The following is a 25149-nucleotide window of genomic DNA, read 5'->3' on the forward strand; positions in this document are numbered from 1 at the left end:
AATTTTTAATTTCTTTTATTCTGTGTTATTTTAATTCAAAAGTACTTCAGAATGAATCTGAAAGATGGATTAATTAACAATGTGTAATTTTAAATGCATAAAACATTAAGAAAATACAGAATCGTTTGAAATAATCAGCCGAAAAATGTGAACCCTAGCCTCATTACCGTTGGGAAAAAAAACTGAAGCCTTACTCATTTGTCGGTGGGGAAAATGGAAGATTTTTTTGACAGGAAAGTTAGTTTTTAATTAATAATTAAAATTCTAATTAAAAATTCAAAAAAAAAAAGGGGGACCCAGGTACACATTCCCGACCTCTAAGGTATACATGTACCAAATTTGGTAGCTGTAGGTCAAATGACCTGGCCTGTAGAGCGCCAACACACACACACACATTGAGCTTTATTTATAAGTATAGATAAATAGCTAACAATAGTCAGAAACTGTTTTATTCCTTGGTAATTTCACTCATTGAATCAGGATTGGCCAAGAAACTGAATTTTAAGTGTATTTTTAGTGTATCACCAGAAAATATTTAAGAAAAAAAAATTACTACAGTTCTGTTTAAACTTATGTACAGCAATATTTATTTATAGTTTTGAATTTATTAAGCTCCCTTTAACAGTCAGTTGGTTCACAATGAATTTTGGTTGCTTAATTTCAATTAAATCTTTTATGACTAACTTAATGTTCATAATTCCTTAAAAAAAAAAACATTTTTAAGTATCAAATTAAGTATTAAAATCATGTTATTTTATTAGCCTTACGCCTGTTTTGTTTTATTGTATTCATGAATCATTTTAATCGAGTCAAATCCTCTGACTTTATTATACTGCTAAAAGCATAACTATCTGATTCAATTATTTTCTAATTTTTGATGTCCTGTCACTTTCTTATTTCTCATGTAAAATGTTTGCATATTGAAGTAAAACTTTTTAATCATTTTTTTTTTCAAATCAGAAGAAGAGTGTGCAAGATTAAATATTTGATGAAGCAATGAAAATGGTTTTGATTTATTTAATAATAGAAATTTTATATATTTAAAAATTGATGTTATTAAAAAAATATTTTTAAAAAATTTTTTTAAATCATGTAAAATTGTTTTTGTACTGTAATATTTTTAGATGTTAATGTTGGAAAATGCTAAAATGTTACTTAATTTTTAATTAAGTCACATTAATTTTTTTAAAAATCTCTCCGAGATGCACTTTCTTATCCTCCAAATTATATATCTGCCCATTTTTATAACTTTAGGTCAGACAATTTAGATTATAGAATGCCAACACTTATGCAAACATTCATTCATCTTTATTATAAGTAATGATAGTTAATTTTAATATTTAACTACATTTTGCTGATATTACACAGCAACTTTTGACAAAGTAAAATATTCTAATTATATATAGGTATATATCTTTTTGCCCATGAAAAATCTTGCCCTAAGTGCAGATAAATATACATGTAACAGATTTCTTTTATATTTGTATTGGTAGAAATTTTAATTTTGAACAATATTGTTCTTTTCTTTATATATAAATATGGATCAGTATACATAATTACATTTTTGTTAAGTTTCAAATTTAAATACCAAATATATTGAGGTATGTAACATGGGTCATGTGCAGTTCTAAGATTAAAGTTTTAAAAACACTTGTTTTTATTTGATGGAAGATTTAAGGCATTGTGGAATAAATGTATGATTGAAATCTATTTTCTGATATGTTTGTGTCGACAGTGGCAGTTTGCATTTTGTTGATGATCAAATACTGGTTGAACATACTAGAGTGTATATTTCAACTTGGTGAAGTTGCCAGCTATTAACAAACGAAACGAAAAAAAAAAAAATTGTACTTCATTATTCTTTAATACATGGACTATTATAGGATATTGCCAATTTCTTTCATCTTAATAAGTTTGTATAAGACAACTCATAATCAGCATCATGAACAAGATTGCTTGTTACAAGCTGTAATTAGTAATCAATATATTAATAAGGAAATGTAGTTGAAATAATTTTGGTGATGATCAATGTATATCATGTAGCTTATTCTCAATTTTTTTGCAAATATGTCAAGCCTACATTACAATTATATTTGTTTCTTAATATTTTTATAAAGGAAATAATAAGTTATTGTAATAAATTTTAATAAACTGTTTGTTTAAATTTTTTCTTCTTCCTAGGCTTTGCAAGAAGGCAAAGTTCAAGATTCTCTATCATACCCTTGCTCTGTTCGACAGTTTACAACTTTTGGTTTGATTCACATGCTGCCCACAGATGATATTGAGAATGATAATGACAAAGATAGATGGCTTCAGTGTTCCTGTTTGGAAGAACCTCGTTTAAAGTTGAAAATTAGGCAAGTAATTTTATGATTCAGATTGTTGATATGGAAATATTTGTCTAATATTTTTATATAAAATTATTCATGAAGTCGTTTTGGAAGGAGACTTGTTGTAGTGTCTTAGCTTTGGTAATGGATGATTGGTAGCTCATAACCAAATATTTAGAATATCTATTATGTATGTGGGCCTTTTGAATGTTAAATATTATTTCTAGATTGAAAATGGATTTTTAATTTGGATAATCTAATGAGTAAGCATGTTTAAATAAAATGGGAAACATAAAACAAAATTTGCTATGAATGGAATTAGGTGAATCATTATTAGTATTTGGTTTTACATTATCTGTTTCTATTAGTTTTTTGGCTTTGTAAATGCATATAATTTTGAATTATAATAAAAAATGAATTATTGATGAATAATGAATTACTGATTAAGATTTTATTATGTAATAAAATCTTATTATGAAGGCAGACTGGAATTAAAAAAAAAAAAACCAAAAGTTAGGGAAAAAAAAGACCTCTGTAGAAAACAGAGTTTGAACATATTTGTGCTCTGTTTGCTATACAAAAGCATGTAAAATGGACAGATAGAAAGTCAAAATTATGACACTTGTAATTTTATAATTGAAGTAATGTTACTGCGTTGCCATTGTTCCTAGTATATCACATGATGGCTTTTGCATTGTTTTATGAATAATTTATTCTTTTTTTTTTTTCTTCAAGTAAAAAAAAAAATTTTTTTTTCTTGTCATATTTCAGTATGATTGAATTATAGTCATATGAATATATGTAAAAAAACATGTATAAAAAGTATAGCTTCCTGACTTTATAATAATTAGCTAATATTATTATTAATGTTAGTTTTAAATTTAATAATTACTTAATACATGTATAAAATAGATATGAAAATTATTAAAATATTTTGTACACAAAATTCATTGGTTTGAAATGAATTATAGATTTTTCTTGTCATTTAATATTTGTCATGTTTAAAGTAATGCATTGGAAATTAATTTATATGCATTTTTGCACAGAATACTTTTGGATAATTGTGTAGCCACATATCAGTGATTAATTGGCAGAAAAAATTCTGTTTATTGCAATCAGCAATTAATTGTCAAAAAGTCTCTAAAATGTCATGTTAATCTGTTGACTATGTTTAACTTTTGATTACAACTGCTAGACAAGAATTTTTTTTACCTTCCCTTATGAGGCAGTACAACTGTTGTACCAGTGATGAATTAAAATTTCCTTCCCCCGAGTAAACTTTCCTGCAATGCACTAATTGCCCCATAAAATCATTTCCCTATTGTGTAATATCCCCTGGAATCGGGACTTTTCTGCCTGGCACTGGCTGGTAAGTTTTCAGAGCCATGTTTTGAAGACTTTTTATTTCCAAAACTTTTACCAAGACTTTTTATTTTAAGATGTATGAAATTAGTAGGTTTAATTTCATTCATGAATTATACTAGATGGAATCAATTTGCTTTTTTTTTACTCTGTAATTTTGTGATATTACTTTTCCCTTCCTAATAGAAATCTTTAATAATGAATGCAGACCTATGTGAAAAACTCATGCAAGTTGAAGAAGCTTTATGATGATGTTTTCAGAAAAAAAAGAACTGAAATTCTTTCAGAAATAAAGCAATTTACTTTTCAACCTAATATGGTCACAAATATAATATGTTGGAAATAATAGATTATAGATAAATTACCAATAATATCGACTTTAAATGCATCAATTAACATACAAGTCATAATCAACACCTACATATCAAATTCTAAGTAAACCATATCCAATTTTACTTTGTTGAATTCTATTTTTAAAGGTTGCTAATTATTTGCATTTTAAAAAGTTTTTGAATAGAAAAATATATTTTTTAAATTCGACTACCTATTATGTTAAATTCTTAATGTATTTTTTGAAAAAGCAATACATGTTTTAAATAAATCTAATTCTCATCGAAAAAAAAATTGAATGTACATACTAAGTATTTAAAACATAGTGAAAAAGTTCCTGTTTATTTGTATTACGAAAGTTGCGTACTACATTAAATAAAAACTATAATTGATTTTTACGCAGTATATTAATATTGAAGTATTCAATTACGTTTTTTTGTCTATAGAATAGAAGAATAGTGTAACCTGTATGATACACAAAGAAAGAAGTGAGCTTTTTTAAATAGAAAATACAAGCAGTTCATCTTAAAATATTATACATAAATTGTACCTTATTCATAAAAAAATTGATTTGTTAGAAATATAAAAATAAAATGAAGTTTACATTGCAATGTTAAAAATTTTAAAGAAATAAATTTATAATTTTGGCAATTACTTTGACATTTAATTGTTCCACATTCTAATATAATCATAGCAGAAATTTCTATTCACATTGTCTCTATATAAATGATTATAAAGCTGATGAAGTTTTGAATTAGACAGAAATAGTAGATAATTTTATTCATTGTCCTAATATTTATTTTGATAGTGTCCCATACAAAATTAGTGAATTACCAATTTAGGGAGGAAATGAAATATAACTATAATACAAAGCCATATCTAGGATCCTGACAAAGTCAAAATTGCAAAAGAGCAGCCTGCTTACTATGGTGGGGAAAGATAACCCATTAATGCTATGGATGGTCGAAATCGAAGGGATCATTTTCAACAAACACGGTTAAAAGAAGGGGAAGACATTTTTGAATTTTTCTCATCAAGGGCCTGCATTTAGAGGAATTTGGTTCTGTACCTTCTTATTTCATGATCTTCACTATACATGCACTTTTTCAGCGGATGCTTTTAAAAATATTTCGGCTATTTCTTTGCACAATGTCTCTGAGATTGCATCTCCTTTTTAGTGTTCCAGTATTATACAAGGCTTCGCAGATGACACTGAAATTTGATCCAACATACTAATTCTCATTGTGAAGCAGAGTTCCAGAGATTTTTAAATAAAGCAGAAAATGATTTTAGTGACGATGATAATTGTATGGCAGATTTTTTTTCTATGAAAGTTCACATTCAACAGATTCTGATATGTATGTTCAAATGTGATTAATTTTTGTAGCGATAATGTATTTTGATAATTTTTTAAAATATATTATTATACTAAGAGATATATCTACAGAATTTACAAGTTAATATTTATGCTAGTACTTATATGTTTAAAATGACCTCGAAAACCATGCTACAAATATTCCCGTTTGTGCGTAAAAAAGATGCTGATTTACCCATTGTCATTTTTTTAAAAAATTTTTCATATCATTGCTGAATTTTTCATCATTATGTTGTTATATATACCTTTGTATACTGCAAAAAAATATGATTTAAAAATTAATATGTTTTTTCAAGAGTATTATTTCTTGTAACATGTAATTTGAAAAGAAAATGTATGCTCAAATACTATTTTTTTCAATGATAATATATTTTGAAAATTTTCTAATACATGTTTGTGTATCAAGAAAAATATCTGCAGAATATATTGGTTGGTTTTCATGCTCATACTTTCATTTGAAAATTTAATTTGAGTGTAAAGAAAATGCAGTCTCGTAGACTACACTTCTCCCCAGTAAAGGGTTAACCATTAACATGTAGTTAAGCCTAAAGCTCACAAATGACATTCAGTTTAGCAAAAATTTTGTCAGGGGCATTCAGTTAATACACAAGTACCAATTTTGATTATATTGTGTCAGATAACAAAAATTAAAAGCATGTAAAAATAAGCACAAGTAATAATAATTAAAAAAAAAAAAGCAGGTTGTTTAACACTTTTACCTGTTGGTTTACCAATTTATAAGTACCTTCTTTTGATTATATTGTGCCAGATAGAAGTAAAAACATGTAACTCTATAAAAGTTAAAAGCTATTAAAGATAAACTACAATAAAATAGGTTGCTCAATGTTTTTAATTTTTGTTTGTTTAGTAAAGAAGTTGCAAAATATTTTTGTTAAATGAACTGAACTTTTAAGTCATTACCATGGCTTCATTTTAAGAGAGATCAATGAAAAAGAAATATGCTGAAGTAAGCCAGCTGACCAAATCAATTTCTAATGAAAAAAAAAAAAAAATGTAAAGCATACATATTAAGTATACGCTTGTACATGAGTCACAACTAGGGATTGCAATACCGGGATACCAAATACCGGTATTTTGAGCCAATTGTACAATTTTGTAATACCAGTATTCACAAGTTTAAATACCGGTTTTTCGGTATTTACTAGAAATTTTTAAAATTGTCTCCACTATATGTTCAGGTATCGTGAACATAGCAAAACAGTATATGTTTTTGTTTTTATGTCTCCCTAAGGGCAAAATTAATTAGCTAATTAATGGCTTAATTAATTGCTTAAATCTAAATTAGCGAAACATTGATTATCCCTGAAAGAAAATATTGTATCCATAACGACTGATGGAGCAACAATTATGAAAAAAAGTTGGAAAGTTGATTGGTGCAAATCAGCAGTTGTTCTATGCGCATGGAATTCAATTAGGAGTAATAGATGTATTATACCAAAAAAATAAAAAACAGGAGAATCCAAATACTGTGGATATAGAAACTTCAGATTCCAACTTTGAAAAGAGTAAGAGTGAGAGTGATATTGACAACGAAGATAATGACAATGTAATTGTTGAAGAAGATATTGCTATTGAGGATGAAATATTAACCTAATTGCTTCCTATAATTTATAAAGTTCGAAAAATTGTTAAGATATTTAAATGTTCCCCTATAAAAAGGATATATTACTAAAATATATACTAACTGAAAATAAAACAGAATATATTTTAATATTAGATTCTAAAACACGTTGGAACAGTTTACTCCTAATGATGGAACGATTTTTGAAACTGAGAAATCCAATCGAAAAAGCAACAATTGACTTAAACCTGTAAATTAATTTTTCAGATAGTGAATTCGACTTAATATCCAGAACTATATCAGCTCTACTTCCAGTAAAATTGACTATTGAGGCATTATGTCGGAGAGATTCTAATTTAGTAACAGCTAATGCAACAATAAATTTCATGTTGCAGTCACTGAAAGAACAGCACACATCACTATATCAAGAATTATACATTACATTGAAAAATCACACAGAAGAAAGGCATACCGAAATAAAAAATGTCTTACGATATTTACATAATTATAATGGTTTTAAAAATGAAAAAGAAGAAAAGAAAATAACCAATTCAAATCTGATCAAGTTTAGAGTAAATTTTCTTAAAATTTTTTACCCACAAACCTATCCACATTCAGAAGAATTAGGTTCAATTATCGAAGATTATGATGTCACTACTGTCGATAGTGAAAAGGAATTGTCTCTTGAACAAAAATTAGAATTAGTGATAAATAAAAAAAAATTTCAACGAACCAAAATGCAATACAGAAATCAGCTATATCCAAAACCATTCGACGAGAAATTGATGTATTTGAAGATGAGGGATTTAGAGGTAAATACTTGGAAAAAGTATATAGCACATTGCTCACAGTATCACCGACTAGCGTAGAACCGAAAGAGCATTTTTGACAGCTGGTAATATATGCACAATTGATGCATTATGTTTTTTAAGATCACATTTCAAAAATTTGTAATAGTACCACAGACTGAATAGTGATATTTACACTTTTTTGTGATTTAAATAAAGATGTTCCTTTACTTTTTCTTGATTCTTTATGTACTGTAATAATTTATTAGTTACAAATTATTTTTTCTGATATTTATACTCTTATAAAATTGGCAAATAAAACAAACAAACACCTGTGTTTTCTAACATTTCTACTACCGGTATTAAAACCGGTATCCCGGTATTTAGATCTAAAAATACCGAATACCAGTATTGAACTTTTGGTCTGATATTGGAATCACTATTTGGAATGTAATTTTCTTTTTTCCGAATCTTGCTAATTTCGACAGCTGGTAATTTTTACACAAAATTACTTTTCAGACTTAATGACAGTACAATTGATGCATTGTGTTTTTTAAGATCACATTTCAAAAATTTGTAGTAGTATTACAGACTGAATAGTGATATTTACACTTTTTTTATGATTTAAATAAGATGTTGCTTTACTTTTTTGTGATTATATACTGTTATAATTTATAAATTACAAATTATTTTTTGTGATATTTACACTCTCTAACAAAACTGGCAAATAAAACAAAGAAACACCTGCGTTTTCTTTCTTTTTCTAAAATTTCTAATACCGGTATTAAGATTTAAAAAATACTGAATACCGGTATTGACATTTTGGTCCGGTATTGCAATCCCTAGTCACAACCAATCAAAATCTTCGTGCATAAGTTGTGAAATGGAATGCACTTAAAAAGAGACAATCTCTATGATTGTACAATTGAATTACATACAATTACTAGCTCATTAAATGCAGCTTTGTAGGAAAAAAAACAGTTTTTTGCTATCTATGCTAGTAATTAAGTTAGACTTACATTTTGGATTTTACAATTACAAACTATATGCAAGAGTGATGTAATTTATGTAAAATTGTGCTCTTATTCATGTACAATAGGCTATTTATAAGTAATAGTTAATTTTGGGAAAAATGCAACATTAGAACATTTTCTATAATTTACAAAAAAAGTTGTGCCTTAAAATGTGTCTTTTGGAATATTAAACTATCATTTCAATTATGCTTCTAAAGCAGTGTGATTTCCAAGCATCAGAGTTTCATAATTCTTATTTATAAAAATTCTTTTGCATAGAGCGAAAAATAATTTTCTGCACAAAAGAAAGCATCCGTGATGGAATCTTTCATAAGAAAGAAATACAGTTAAAAGTCCCGATAAATTTTGTAGTTTGATGAGGAAAATGTTGGTGAATGTAAAAATTACATTGAGTGAATCAATAAGATATAATAATAATAATAATAATAAAGGTATTCACCCAATGCTCTCTTTATGTATATGTTGGACAAAAAAAATTACCAATAGTTTTTGGAAGCATTATTTACTTTATTTAATGAGCGTATGTTGAAGCATGCAGATAATCTTCCATTTGCTATATACTGTTGGGACCAATTTAACGAAATTATATTTACTGAATTTTACAATTTAATGTGTTTTTCCCTTTCCTTATACCAAATTTAACAATTAAGTAAGTGTCCTTTTTCCTAATTCCTGATGAAGGTAAAAACTCTTTATTTAACAGAATAATAAACCCTAAAAAAATTATTTCAATAGCCAAGAAAAAAAAATCTTTGTTTAATAATATGGTATCTTTTATTAGAAGAAAAATATTGGACTGTCTTTCAGATGACTATATTGTCCAGAAAACATGAATAACGAGTGCAACTTGTTATGTGGGTCAGATAGGAAATGCCTTTCTCATCACTCTCCATTCCATTATGCAGAGAAGTGAGGTGCATTAGACACTAAATTTTGCAGAACGTTTGATTTTTGAAATGTATGTAAAACATATTGTTTGAAATGAAACCATTTTTTATTGAGTGAAAAATTTTAACATTTTATGGAAATTTCACGAAAATGTTGCACCACAAAACACTTCAGCTGAACACCTTGAAATCTCTGCATCTACTTTAACTATAATCATTAAACAATGAGGGTGGAATTGAAAATACATCTATAGAATATGGCAAAAAATCATCGAAAATAAGAAAACCATTTCCCTTTCTGTTCTTGAATCTTATGCCAACAAAAGTGGGCCTTAGATCAAAGAAAAGATTTCTTAATTTGCTTAAAAATATGATGTCAAAGTCTTTTCTGCACTCAATGGTTAGATCAAATGTTTCAAGAAAATATGGAAAAAAAAAAAAAAAGTGAAGGAGAAAAGGTGGGCGTAAATGAAAATATAGTAAAAGAAACCATATAATTATAAAAAAGTGTGGCAAGAAAAGGTGGATATAAATGAAACGATAGTAAAAGATACCATATTATTAAAAAAAAAGTGTAGAAAGAAAAGGTGAATGTAAATAAATATATGGTAAAAGATAGAGAAGCCTGACCTTAGGCTTTCTTTATTAATATTTACAATGTAGATGAAGCTAGATTGTTTTATGCTTCAAAAAAAAAAAAAAAAAAAAAAAAAATAAAAATGAGAAATACAATTTTGCTTGTGGTTAATACTCGTAGAACTGACAAGTTGAAATCACTTGTGATAGGAAGGTTCAACCTAAATGCAATATTTTTAAAATATAAAGGTCTTATTGATAAAATATGAAGCTAAAAAAATATTTGATGACTTCTTCTTATTACAGACTTTTTCGACATCTTTAGATAAGTTTGTGAAGATACAAAAGAGAAAAAATGTTTATTGAACATTGCCCTGCACATTTTTCAATTTAAAAAATATATCAAAGAAAATTGCATAAGTGCTCACCTACAAGATCTTGGCATCATTCATTCTGTAAAAGTTTATTAAGAAAATTCCTTATGGAAGAAAAAAAAATTATAGAATCATTGAACAAAAATGTGGAGAAAAAATGCAAAAACGATGTTTTGGATGTTCTTTATCTTGTGAGGCAACCTTAAAAATGTATTTAAAAAGTGCTTCCCGAAGAAGGATTTCCAGATCTAAAAACAAAAAGTGATGAAATCATCTGTGGTAAGAAGTCGCTTCTCAGATAGACTAATTATGGCCATATGCAGTGGTAGACTGTTTATTTGTTCAATTGAAGTTAATGAATCTTTGGTTTATTTAGAATCTTGAATATCAATTCTGATGCAAATGTCAATTATGAAACGCCCATTAAAACTGTTACTTTTTCAGATGCATTCATGATTTGGGCATATCCTATGTTCCAAAGGTGTAAATGGTACAGAAATTTCTTTTCTCTATGAAGTCAAAAAATAAATTTTTCAAATTGGGAATGAAGGAAATTATCACACAGTATATACTGTTCAGCAACAGATTGTAAAACCCTCTGCATTTTTGCGCATAGGATGAGTTTAATTCATCAAAATAAGGGTAAAAGGAAAGATGAAAGGAGGAGATACTTACATTTACTAGTATCTAATAGGGGAAATCCAAGGTCAAAGGGAATATCATAAATGCACTCATCATTCCGTGTCTTGCCCCTTAATGAGATGGGGTCATCGAAATGTGGTTGTTTCAGAATCTGTTGACAAACAGTACTTTAAAATATATACATTAAGTGTATAATTACTTGCTGTTTCTTATCTGCTGAATAAAAATTGTATAATTTCTAATTATGGTATTTTTGTCTTGTTTACTTGGGGTGTTCCATAAGAGAAAAGCAAACTTTTTTTTATTTTAATATTATAAGTAATTCCTGATTTAACAAATAAAATTTTCACTCCTGATGAATTCATTAAATTGAGATCTGACTGTATTAATTAGATGATTGTATATGAAGATACCTGACCAGTGCTACACCAAAAAAAGGTAGTGTTAATATTAAATGTTGTTATATTGAATAAAGTACTATTAAATTGAATGAAATATAATTATGATATGTTTCATTTGGAGAGTTTAAAAATAGATCTTAACTAATTTATATGAGTAAAGCAGTGTTGTGCTGTAAATACAATTATCTTGTGTGTCCTGGAAGAATGCTTGGTGATTTTTATTTCATTATTTGGAGTGCTTGATAAAATTTATCAAATTTACTGTCTGGCATTTTTAAATTCTGTTTTTTCATCTACATAATATGCAAATAATACAGAGGCCTTTTTTCTTTAACATTAATTCAGTTTGGAAAGTATAATTTAGTACTCTCGCATCATAAAATTTCAAAATAAATGAAACCAGAACTTTTTATATCCCTGGTAAATAAGTGCCAAGGAATAAATAATTGCATTGTGAATTTGTTTCTAGTTGGAAGTCTATAATTTTTAATTTTTTTTATTTTAGGCTGTTGTCTGGAAGGATCACTTGTGATGAATTAAAAGGATTTGATAATACTGGAAATGTTTGTAAGTAATTCCTGTTTTTTTAAGCTGTAGAATGCTTTATGTATCCATAACTTAGTAGATAAGGTGATGTACTCAGAGAGTGAAACTTATATAATGGCTTTTATAATGCTAGGATTTTAAAATTTCCAGCCTTTTTTTATTATATGTAGCCATTACCAATAAAAAAAGAAAATTTATAAATCTGATGATTTTGCTAATGGTTAAGTTCTTGAACAAGAATTCTCACTTGATACATTGTTTTAATGTTGAATTTTGAGATTAATTTAAGCAAATAGTAATTTCAATTTTGAATTATATTTGATATAACCTGGTAAAAAAGATATTCACTCAAAACCAAATGGCAAACATTCAAATATCATAAAATATTCTGCTATTTGAGTTATGTTAAATCATATTAATTCTTTTGAGATTTCAGCAAATTTGATTGTTAATATGTTTTAAACTACTCTTTTCAACAATTAGGTGAACACTAATTATAACCTAGTTGAATTGTTTACAATGTGAATTTTAGTAAAAACTCCCACCACATTGAATAGTATAATGAATGAAAAAAAATTACATAAATTCTGTAATGAAAATATCACAGAAAAACTTTTTTTTTACTGTGCTTAACTATTTTATTATGTGCACCATCAGCAATATATTGAATTATGAGTTATTGCTTTTATTTAAACTTTTATTGGCATTTTTACTTTCTTGTATACAAAATTTAGAAAAAATATTGCAATCATCAAAAAATTCAAACTTGAGATTTTAATGAATCTCCATGTTTCACACCTTGAATCGAAAATAAAATTTCGAAAAATGTCCGTCTATGACAAAGGTAGTACAAAAACATTTTAAGCTGGATGAATAAAATTTGGTATAAAATCCTCACATCAAACTTGCAGATTTCAATCAAATTTTCAGCAACATCCGTTCAGAGGAAATCTGTGTGTCCAACTGTTCGAATATAAGTTAATATGATAACTACAAAACAAAGAGAGTAGATGGTTAAAATTTGATACACAGATTTAATATCTATTGTGCAAATATCTGTCATATTTTGAGCTAAATCCAACAAGGGATTCACTGCATGTCGGACTATACTTTCAGAAATATGTAAATGGGATAACTCAAAAATGCAGTGACTTAAATATTTCAAATTTAGTATGCAATTTTGTGATTGTAAGTGCAGTTTTAAATCAAATTCTGGTTTTAATCAGTTAGGAAAAATACGTCTAAAACCCAAATTTGCTTTTTGGTTACTTTTAAACGCATGTCAGGGATTAACCCCAAAACACTTGCCAACAGTCTCGCAATAGAATCTGTAGAAATATATAAGTCATGCTTAGTGTTAAAGTGCCAGTGCCATACAAGCCATTTCCTGGCAATATGCGAGAAAGTTTTGGGATGACTGATTTATTTCCGTTTTGCTTCTAACTACAGAACTGCTTTTTTATGAATTTGATTCTGTTATTGAGGAAAACTAGGACTTGTTATAGCAGTTTCATTTTTTTCGTGAAAATATATAATGTAATATATAATAAGATATTTATAAATATATAATAAGATATAAGAAAATATATAATAAGAAATTTACTCTTTCCATCTAAGCCATGTTGGATCCTAATTGTGGTTGCTTATATAAAAATCAAATACAAAATTTATGGTCATGGTGAGCTTCTACATCACTATTGACATTTTCAGAAATGTTGTATATGATATTTTATTTTAATTTTAAGAAATTTTGAAAAAGCTCACAGATCTTTATTGTTAAGATTATAAAAGTTGACTTACTTTTTTTGATATTAATAGTTTTTTCTTTCATTTTTATGCTTTTGTCAAATCTCAAAAGCTATAATTTTACAATAGGAAATGTTGTGCAAATACAAAAATATTGACATTTAAAAAATGAATATTTAAAATTAATTTAAAGATTTTTTTCATTAAAAACTATACATTATTATAAAAATAATTCTATGCTTAAAAAAATATGCTGTTTGCATATGCATATTTATACAAAGGTTCTTAATTTTTGGGCTAAGTCGCTTAAAAAGTACTTAATTTCTGCATTAGTTTCACACTGTGTAACATTTTTTAAAAAGAATGTTAAATAAAGAAAAATAAATCTTTAAATGAAATTTTTTGGGGGTAAATTCAGGAGTAATTTTATTTATTTTTCTGTTTTACAGCTACTAAGGAAAAGCTATTAAGTATTATGCTTAATTAAAAAAAATATCAGTTTCAGAAAATTGTCTTTTTTTTTTTTTTAATATTATATACAGAAATAGAATTTGTTAAAAAACTTGTTCAAAGTGAACATATTCAATATCAATTTTGTCTGTTTTAAATATTTCTGTAGTGTCATCATGCACTTCAGAAACATGTTGGGTTCTCCATCTTTTAAATGATCTTGTACAGAATCCACATGTGAATACTTAATTTGAATAATAAATATGTTCCTTTTATGATTTTATTAACCTTGTCTTCAGCAATGACTTGATCGGGGAGGGGGAGTTTCATCCTTTTTCTATATTATTATAATTTTGGAAGTGGATTCCAAATTTAAATTTATTGCATATCACCTTGAGAACATAATTTCACAGACTTATGAGTTTCAAATTCCTTAAGTTGGAAACTGAAAGATAATTTATGTTGATATCCACAGATATAACTTTCATTTCTATATTTTAGCAATCCTGGTTTGTAAGCTATGGTTTAGTGAATTTTCATGATGCTTTCCTTATAGGGGCATGTTTTGGAGTAAATTTGTTGGATGAAATCTATATTTTTGTTCCTGAATCCAAAATAATTCTTTTTTGATATTTTTATGAATACCTTTATAAAACTCTTGGCATGATCAATATCCTCACTAAAGACTACAATTGTACCTATTTTTCTTTTTAAAATCAGTTCTGTTTTATAAGTTGTGCCTTAATTATGATCAACTTCAAAGAAAATCCATGTGTCTTATGTAACTATTATTTTTGTAATATATCTAGTTCTTTGATAAATAAAAGTCTTGTGTTTATCCATATATCCTTGTGTAGTTAAGTGTAGGGAGGGGGGGGGGTTGCTTGTTAAAAAAAATATAATTAAGAATAAAAAGGAAAACGTCCCATATAGTTGAAGGCTCATACCATAAGTAGTATGAAAGATTCCTGTGTGTTTATTTAATAGTTTTCAGGATCCTCTAAGATGGAAATTTTGAATTTGCTTGCTCATTTTATTGAAAGCATGGGATAAAAAAAAAATTCATTTCATATTGAAATATTTTTAGCCAGTTTTCACTAGAACCATGTTCTGATTCCTTTGTAACTTAAAATTTTTTATGCTTTATTTGCATTTTTTGCTTATATTTCTCTCATTTCTTTTATCCACTCAAACGAAATAATATCATCAATTATCATTTTTTTTTTCCAAAACATGTATATATATATATATATATATAATCTTAATCTAATTTAAATCCTTATTAATTTCCTAAATTTTATCTTAGTTTTACCCATATGAACTTCCTTCTAAAATGTTCTCTTATTATTTCTCTGTCCTGATCCAATTCTCACTTTTTTTTTTATTTAATTAATTATACAGTCACTCTATAAAACTGCTCACTTCAGTATTTTCAAAATGCTCCAAGTGAAGAGTTAAAAATTCTTAATATTTACAACATTCTTTAAAAAATTTTTAAATTTCCCTTTTCTAAGACTACATGTATCAAAGAAATCCTTATTAAAATCTCATGGTAAAAACATTGAAGGGGAAAATGTTGGTCTCTACTGCTCCTGTGTTGCAACATAGACTTGCGTACTTCTTCTTTGTATGTAAATTATGCTTTCCATGGTGAAATAAAATCGAAGTTTAAAAACTTCAAGAGTTTCTTCCAACTACTAAAATTCACACAACTACTAAAATATGTTTGCACACACACTGTATGACAGTTAAATTGATATCATCTAAAAGGTAATTTTTAAATTTTAAAGTGGCATAAAAACATTTTGTGAGATAGAAAAGGCCTTTCTGAAAGAAATAGCTGGGAAACATCAACTCTTGTTTGACGTTTAATTAAATTTTGAACTTTTAAAATTAATAGTGATCTTTTGAAGAGCATATTAAAGACGACGGCGTTAGTAAAGCATACATTTATCTTCACAATAAGTAGACGTACAAGCATATAAGTAATTTTAGAATAACAATAAAACAAGGTGATGCCACTCAAGCTAAAGTAGTTATACAAAATTGTTTGCTTGCCGCAACATCCTCCCCACCCTGGTCAACCTCCAGAGGTATGACCAGTTGAATTGGACGGGTAATCTCCTTTCCTTTGACACGAAGGATGCAGGTTCAAATTCTTCCGTCCCGGCCATCGATTAATTTCACCACGAGAGCTTTCTCCCACATTTGTCGTGGTCGCAAATGGATACTCATGTGAGAAGTAGCAGAAATTCCAATCCAGCGAGGAATGTGTATCTTGTTTAAGGATGATATTTCAGATACCCATCTGTTAAAGCTTGCGGCAATGCCTGGAGGAAGAATTTCGTCCCATTGAACTCCCATGAGCCACGTGGTTTGAAAAAGAATTTTTCCAACTACTATTGCTGGTGCATAGAGGCCTAAAGGATCATACAACTTTGATACAATTTTAAGAAGTAAACGTTTTGTTGCAGGAACAGCAAACTGATAAACACTTTCGTTTATATCTGTATGAAACACGTCTTCTTTGGTATTCCAGTTAATTCCCAATACTTGCGTATTGCATTTGAAGATGATATCCTTTAGTTCCCAAATAGCCTGTAGGTTCTTGGAGTTTGTACTCCATTTAGCCAAAGGTAAACTTATCTGTGTCATTAAATCTTGCATTTCTTGGTAAAGAGTTGTTGCTTGTTCAGCAGTATCCACTCCCATAACAAAGTCGTCCATGAAAATATTATTCTCCAGGTGTTTAGCTGCAGTAGGGTAGGAATCAGAGTGCATATTAGCTAATTCACGAAGAGTGGCAGAAAGCAAAAAAGGACTAGAAGTCAATCCAAAAGGTAAACGTGAAAAACGATAAGTAAGTATTTCATTTCGCAAATGTATTTTTCCGTTTGCATCCTTTTCCGTCCTAAACCACAGGAACCTAGTACAGTTTCTATCCTCTTCATCCAAAATAAGTTGCAAGAATGCTTGACGTCCGTCGCTTGTGATTGCGAATTTGTGAAGTCGAAATCGTAACAATGTTGCAAATATTTCTGGAAGCAAATTAGGACCCTGCTCAAGAGCATCATTTAAGGAAGGATGTCCTGGTGTATGAGAAGAAGCGTCAAATATAATTCGCCATTTCTTTTCGTCATTCTTTTGTTTTTTCACTATATGATGAGGCAAGTAAAATAGTTTTGATTCGTTGCAAGGACTATTATCAGCAAGTTCAACATGTTGGTTATCGATATAATTTTGCATCTGTTCTGTATAAATATCTCTTAAGTCTGAATGAGTAAAGAGTTTGTTACGGAGTATTTGAAATCGTTTGAGTGCTATTTCGTAATTATTCGATGAAAGAATCACCTCTGGTTTCCATGGTAACTTTACAACACGGCGGCCATCAACTTTGCAAAATGAATTGTGAAAATCACTTAAAATTTCAGAATTACGAATAGTCATCCCTTTATCCTGCATAGTTTTAATGCCAATTGTTTCCAAGTCCCAAAATCGTCTCACGTGATCGTCCAGATCACGTACCAAAGTTTCTGAGCTAATATTGAGAACTGAAGAAACAGAAGAATATGCTATAGTAGTGAACGAACGGTTGCCGGAAAGAATCCATCCAAATACTGTAGGTATTAACACATGAGTCGCCGAAAGTCTGATAGGAGATTTAGTATGCACTATAGTCCAATAAAAATCAGCACCTATCAGAATTTCTATAGGTAAGTCGTTTAAGCTGTCTGATGGATCAGCAAGTTTCAACTTTTGACTATGAGCAAAAGAAGAGACAGGTTGTGGAGTAGATGGATGAAAGGCATAAGTATTCGAACTTTCAAATGCTTGTATATTTATTTTTGAGTTGCTCCAAATGCTTGACAAGATAAATTTGACCCTCCGTCTCGTTTCAGTGTTTGTCGAAATAGATTCGAATGCTTGAAGGTTCAATTTTTCTGAGCTAGTGATTTCCAGTTGCAGGAAGTCAATCAAACTAGGATGAATGAAGCTAGACTGACTCCCACCGTCTAAGAGACACCGCGTTACTTTTGTTTTACCAGTTGGGCCAATTACATATACTCGAGCAGTTTGCAGATGAGTAAATTTGGGAGTTATAATATCAACGTTATTAGTAGACGTAACTGGAATGGTAGTTAAATTTGGATTCTCACTTACAGTTTTACAGATGGAAACATGATGCCTTTTTTTGCATTTATAGCAACGGGCTTTGTCTTTCCGAGGGCAATTATTTACGTTATGGCCACGGTTAGTGCATAAAAAACAACGATTACTATTTTTTAACTTTTGTTTACGAATATCTATATCAGTTACAATGTTACAGTCTTGCGGCCAGTGTCCATTAGTATCACAGAAAGCACAAAATGGAGAACGTTTTTTAATTGGCGTAGTGTTCTTGGAATTAACATATAAGTTAGCAGTGGAAGGTTTAAAATCATATTGAACAGACTGCTCACCTCTAATTTTCAGAGTAGTAAGTGCACCTTCTACTTCTTCCGAGAGAAATTGTATTAATTTTGTTATGTCACCTTCCGAAATTTTCTGTCGTTTCGCAAAAATAATCCAACGGCGGCAAATGTCATCCGGAAATGCTCGTAAAATTTTAGGAGTTAAAATTCGGCCATAAGAATTAACATCCTCTCCCAAGGCACGTAGAGCTTGTAATCTTCTATTAAACTCAATAAAAACTTCGTTTAGTGAAGTCGGTGATGGATTTCGTATTGGCGTCAAATTTTCTAAAAAGTCCAAATGAGCTTGAATGATTCTGTTTTTATCGCCATATTTGTCCATAAGCAGTTTTTTAGTAGCTTCATATGTATCGGCAATAATGCTTATGCCATCTACCAATCGTTTTGGTTCATCTTGTAAATATCCTCTTAAAAAACATGTTTACCAATTACCGAAAGATTTGGATTATTATCTACGGAAGACTGAAATTGTTCCCAAAAACTTTGCCAAAGTTCTACATCGCCGTTAAACGGTTCTAGTTTAATTGTAGGCAGTTTTACAGTATACGATTGAATAGCAGGCGTTGTAATACAAGGGTTTAAATTCATCGCCAAATTATTGTCATTAATAGCCAAATCAGTAAAGTTATTTGTAGTTGGCGCTAATTTATTTTGAATTATTTTTTTGGCTTTAAAAATCGCGAATTCAGCATTATCGTTATAGCTTTCACATTGTAAAATATCGTTTTCGTATTCTTCATCAGAAAGTAAATTGTGTATTTCATTATCCGTTATTTTCATTTCATTTAAGGTAGTAGTTAAACGATTACAAGTATATTCCACATCTTCAATTGAAGAATCATCTTTTATTTTACTTATTTCAACAGAAAAACGAGTAATATTACCGCGAATAGTTTTCCGTTTTCGCTTGAGTTGCGCCATTTTGTTTGTAGTTTCATCCGGCGTCGCCATTGCAGTAATCCGAAGTATAATACAAAACAATTCGGTAAGAAAGTAAACTTGCCGATATTTCGTAAAAGCAGGAAGTATAAATTCACGGTCCTGATTCAAATAGAGTTTTCGGCACCATATATTAAAGACGACGGCGTTAGTAAAGCATACATTTATTCTTCACAAAAAGTAGATGTACAAGCATATAAGTAATTTTAGAATAACAATAAAACAAGGTGATGCCACTCAAGCTAAAGTAATTATACAAAATTGTTTGCTTGCTTGCTTGTCGCAACAGAGCATATGTCAAGACTTTAAACAAATGAATCAAGATTGGACAGTTAGAGAAGAGATACAGACTACAGGCAATCTGCTTTATTTATATATATATATATATATATATATTGTTACGAATTCTGTAAATTGGTGTAATTTGTCTTATGATAATGAATGTTATATGTATCCCATTGTATTTCAATAGCAAGTCGCCAAATTGGCGAGATATTGGCTCATTGGCGATGTTTTAGGCAACTAATTTTTGACGCCAAATTTGGTGACATTTCGCCAAGTTTGGCGACGGAAGTTGGAAACCTTGGCGACAGAGAGAATTTTCTAGAGGGATCCTGATTTCTTGAATTCTCTCCAAGGTTCTGGATTTTTCTAATATGACATAACTTCCTGTTAGTGACGTCACTTCCGGCAGAGAGCATATAAAAACAAGCACGAAAGATTAGGAGTTGTATTGGAATTTGGGAAGTTGGTTGTTGTGTTGTCGGTGAGAAGTCGTATTGGAGTTGTTAGGCTGTGATTTTCACTTGATTTTCACTTCTTAAGATTGATAAGACACAAACTACCCCCTTACATCCCCAGTCAGACGGCATGGTTGAGAGATTTAATAGAACGATCTTAAACCATCTCTCTATCCACGTTTCCATGAATCAACAAGACTGGGATCGGAAGCTTCCTATGTTCCTGCTTGCCTATCGAAGTGCCGTCTATGAAACCACTGGATTCACTCCCTCCCAGATGCTCTTCGGTCGTGAACTCCGTCTGCCCTGTGATCTCCTGTTTGGGCGCCCTCCTGATGTGCCTTCTTCTCCTGAAGAATATGTCCATGAACTACATTAACGTTTAGAAAGTGTGCACGAGTTCGCCCGTAATCGGATCGACATCGCAACGGAAAAGATGAAGACCAGGTACGACACGAGAGCTACAGGACATGAATTTCACGAAGGTGACAAGGTTTGGTTTTGGAACCCGATTCGACGAAAAGGACTTTCTCCAAAGTTACAGACAAATTGGGACGGTCCATATACAGTCCTAAAAAGACTAAATGACGTTGTGATTCGTATCCAAAAATCTAAGAACTCAAGGCCTAGGGTAGTGCATTGTGATCGGCTGGCCCCTTATTTTTGTAACTCTAGGGACGAAACTAGCTGATCGAAAGAGCCACTTATATGCTTGTATGTAACTGTGTACTGTCGACCATTGTATATACTTGTAAATAATTTTTACCTATTCAAGGATTGTACTGCCCGGGACGTGCAGTCCTTGAGAGGGGGGCAATGTTACGAATTCTGTAAATTGGTGTAATTTGTCTTATGATAATGAATGTTATATGTATCCCATTGTATTTCAATAGCAAGTCGCCAAATTGGCGAGATATTGGCTCATTGGCGATGTTTTATTCAACTAATTTTTGTCGCCAAATTTGGTGACATTTCGCCAAGTTTGGCGACGGAAGTTGGAAACCTTGGCGACAGAGAGAATTTTCTAGAGGGATCCTGATTTCTTGAATTCTCTCCAAGGTTCTGGATTTTTCTAATATGACATAACTTCCTGTTAGTGACGTCACTTCCGGCAGAGAGCATATAAAAACAAGCACGAAAGATTAGGAGTTGTATTGGAGCCTTAGACAGCAAGCAAGCAAGCAAGCAAGCAAGCTGTAGGCTGGTGACTGAGGTATTGAATGCGCAGTGTTATTCTTGTAGTCTTCGTTAAATAAATAGCTTTATTTATTTTTTTTTAAAAGGATTCTGCTTATTGAATTTACTCTAAGCACATCGCAGGAAATTCGTAACAAATTGGCGTCAGAAGTGGGATCGAATAGTGAAGATAAAGGAAAATGGCTGATCTTCATCGAGAATCTCTGTCGAAACTCTCTGTGGCCGCATTGAAAGACGAACTGTCGGCGAGGAATTTGCCCACATCAGGACTGAAAGATGACTTGATCGAACGTCTTCGAGAAGCTCTTGAAAGAGAGCAAAGTTGTGGTGGTATATCCGACAACGTTGGTGAAACGAATGAGCAGAGTAAGAAAGCTGCGGAAGAAAAGCAGAAGGAAGAATCCGCATTGGAAGACAAATTAACGCAACTTTTGTCATTCATGACAGAAATGAAAGCTGGACAAGTTGAAATGAAAACAGAAATGAAAGCAGGACAAGTCGAAATGAAAACAGAAATGAAAGCAGGACAAGTCGAAACGAAAGCAGGACAAGCAGAAATGAAATCTGAGATGAAGGAAATTAATAACGCCGTGAAGGTAGCTAATGCTAAAGTAGAGGAATTTGAAGGAAGATTAGAAGAAATGGAAAAGAAATTTGAGAAATTGAAGCAAGAAATGGAAGTTCAAGTTACTGAAGAATCAAGAGAGTCCTATGAAACTCCTCAAGAATTTGGATTGGCTGCTGCAAATCAATCTCAAAATGCTCGATATATGCCTGTTGTCAACAGACCCTGTATGAAATTACTGCCGTATGACGGACAAACATCTTGGCAGGTGTATAAGACGCAGTTCGCCATTGTCGCAGAAGCTAATGGCTGGGATCCAATTACCAAAGCTCGCCAATTGGCTTCTTCTCTCCGAGCCGAAGCTGCAGATATACTGAGGACCATTCCCGATAATGAACAGTTAAATTTTGATGCTCTTTCAAGTGCCCTAGAGTTGCGTTTTGGCGAGAAATGCCTGAAGGATTATAGCCAACTTCAGTTAAAGACTCGCCAACAAAAACCCAACGAAACCCTTCAAGAGCTCGCAACGGACATTGAAAAGCTGTCCCACCTCGCCTTCTCCGATTGTCCTACTGAAGTAAGAGAGACTTTAGCTGTGCAGTATTTCGTCGATGGCGTCAGAGACGTAGAAATACAAAAGGCACTACGAATGGCGGAAACTAAGGATCTGAAGTCCGCTTTAGTCTACGCGATCAAGTTTGAAGCGGCACAACAAGCATCGAGAAGGGATCGTCACTTTATCAGAGGTGCGGAGGTGAAACGAGATGAGGATCCTTTACTTAAAGTTATGACACAACTGTTAGAGGAGTTCCGGGGGATGAAGCAGAGGTCTGGAGAGGAGACAGGCAAATTTAAAAGAAACAACGCCCGTTGCTGGAAATGTGGAGCAGAAGGCCATCTCCAAAGGCAATGCCAGGCTCGCCAAGATCAACGGCCTAGGAACCTGTCGAGGAATAATACTCAGGAAAACTAGGTAGTGGCGGTCTCGCGGGGCGGAGGTTGCCAGAGAATGAAAAGCCCCATTTTGAAGTGTTACAAATTTCATCAAGCAGCGAGAATGGACTGTTTATTGAAGCGAATGTAAATGGATTTCCGTGTCGAATAGTCGTTGACACAGGGGCCAATGTCACCATTTTGCGCCAAGATTTAGCACAACAACTTGGCGTAAAAATTCTTCGGACACCGCCCTGCGTTACCCTTCAGACCGTGAAAGGAGATAAAATCCCCATTATTGGCAAGATGCATATAACAATTAAGTTTGGAAATGTGTTATATGGCCATACCGTGTTTGTAGCCGAAATCACCGACATTTTTATACTCGGTTTGGACTTCTTAACAAAACATAATTTTGTAATTGACTTTGAGAATAATGTGCTACGCTCAAATTCGGAAGATGTAGCGTTATTCCAGTTAGAAGCTGTTGAAAGAGAACCGTGTCATCGAATAACTTGTAAAAGTGATATTACTATTCCAGCTCGAATTGAGATGCTTGTAAGAGGGGCCGCTGAGAAAAGTCAAAACTTTCGACATGGTCTAACTGAATTTCCGGACTCTGAAAATTTTCCAAAAGGTGTATTGGTTGCTTCCGCACTGGTAGATCTTTCGAAGGAAACTGTACCAGTCAGAGTTGTTAATCTAACTGGTAATCCTAAAACAATCAGGAAAGGCGACGTATTAGCAACATGTGCTCCAGTCACCTGTATACAGAAACATCCCGAAATCATGTCGAAAAAGCCTTCTAAAGAACTCGAACTGAATCTGTTGAAGCCCACTGAATTGAATGAGGAACAGAAAAGTGTAGCATGGATGCTTATTGACGAATACGAGGAACTGTTTTCCTGTACATCTGGTGACCTCGGGAGAACGAAATTGGTTCAACATCGAATTGAAACTGGGAATCACTCTCCTATTAAACAGAATCCCCGAAGACTACCAATTGCTAAGACAACAGAAGTTAAAGATCTACTAAGGGACATGCAGGAACGAGATGTCATCGAGCCTTCGTCGAGTCCCTGGGCTTCTCCCATCGTGTTAGCCCGAAAGAAAGATGGATCTACGAGATTTTGTGTAGACTATCGACGGCTCAATGATGTCACAAAAAAGGACAGTTATCCACTTCCACGAATCGATGACACGTTAGACATTCTTGGCGGAAACAAGTGGTTCTCTACCTTGGATTTGAAAAGCGGTTATTGGCAAATAGAGATACATCCTGAAGACCGTGAAAAGACAGCATTCACGACAGAAGGACAAGGACTTTGGCAGTTTAAGGTCATGCCGTTTGGTCTCTGTAATGCACCAGCTACCTTCGAACGCCTCATGGAGACAGTGTTGAACGGACTCACTCCTGAAGCTTGCCTTGTTTATTTAGACGACATCATCATTGTAGGGAAAAGTTTCGAGGAACACCTCAGCAACCTAAGGAGAGTATTTGAAAAATTGAAAGAGGCCAAATTGAAGCTAAACCCCTCCAAATGCAACTTATTCCGTCACGAGGTGAATTATCTGGGTCACATAATTTCTGCTGATGGTGTTAGAACTGATCCACAGAAAGTGTCAGCTGTAAAAGACTGGAGGCGCCCTAAAAATGTGCATGAGCTTAGAAGTTTTCTCGGTCTGTGCACATATTACAGAAGATTTGTTAAAGGATTTTCTTCAATCGCGAGACCTCTCCACAGGCTGACTGAAAACAAACAGAAGTTCTTGTGGACAGACAAATGCGAGGAAGCATTTAATAGCTTGAAGGCGGCTCTAACATCGTCTCCCATTCTAGTTTATCCGGATCCCGAAAAGCAATTCATTCTTGACACGGA

General features: G+C 31.4%; 1 protein-coding gene across 2 annotated transcripts in view; it reads left to right on the plus strand.

Annotated features, from left to right (window-relative positions):
- Positions 1-25149, plus strand: part of LOC129966420 (calmodulin-lysine N-methyltransferase-like) — a 61016-nt gene that overhangs the window by 10659 nt on the left and 25208 nt on the right. For both annotated transcript variants that reach the window (XM_056080843.1, XM_056080842.1), the window contains exons 2-3: positions 2182-2357; positions 12187-12248. In XM_056080843.1, the coding sequence (XP_055936818.1) occupies positions 2182-2357; positions 12187-12248 (238 nt within the window). The remainder of the gene's footprint in view (positions 1-2181; positions 2358-12186; positions 12249-25149) is intronic.

Source organism: Argiope bruennichi, chromosome 4 (genome assembly GCF_947563725.1).
Source record: "Argiope bruennichi chromosome 4, qqArgBrue1.1, whole genome shotgun sequence".
NCBI classification, from domain to species: Eukaryota; Metazoa; Arthropoda; class Arachnida; order Araneae; family Araneidae; genus Argiope; species Argiope bruennichi.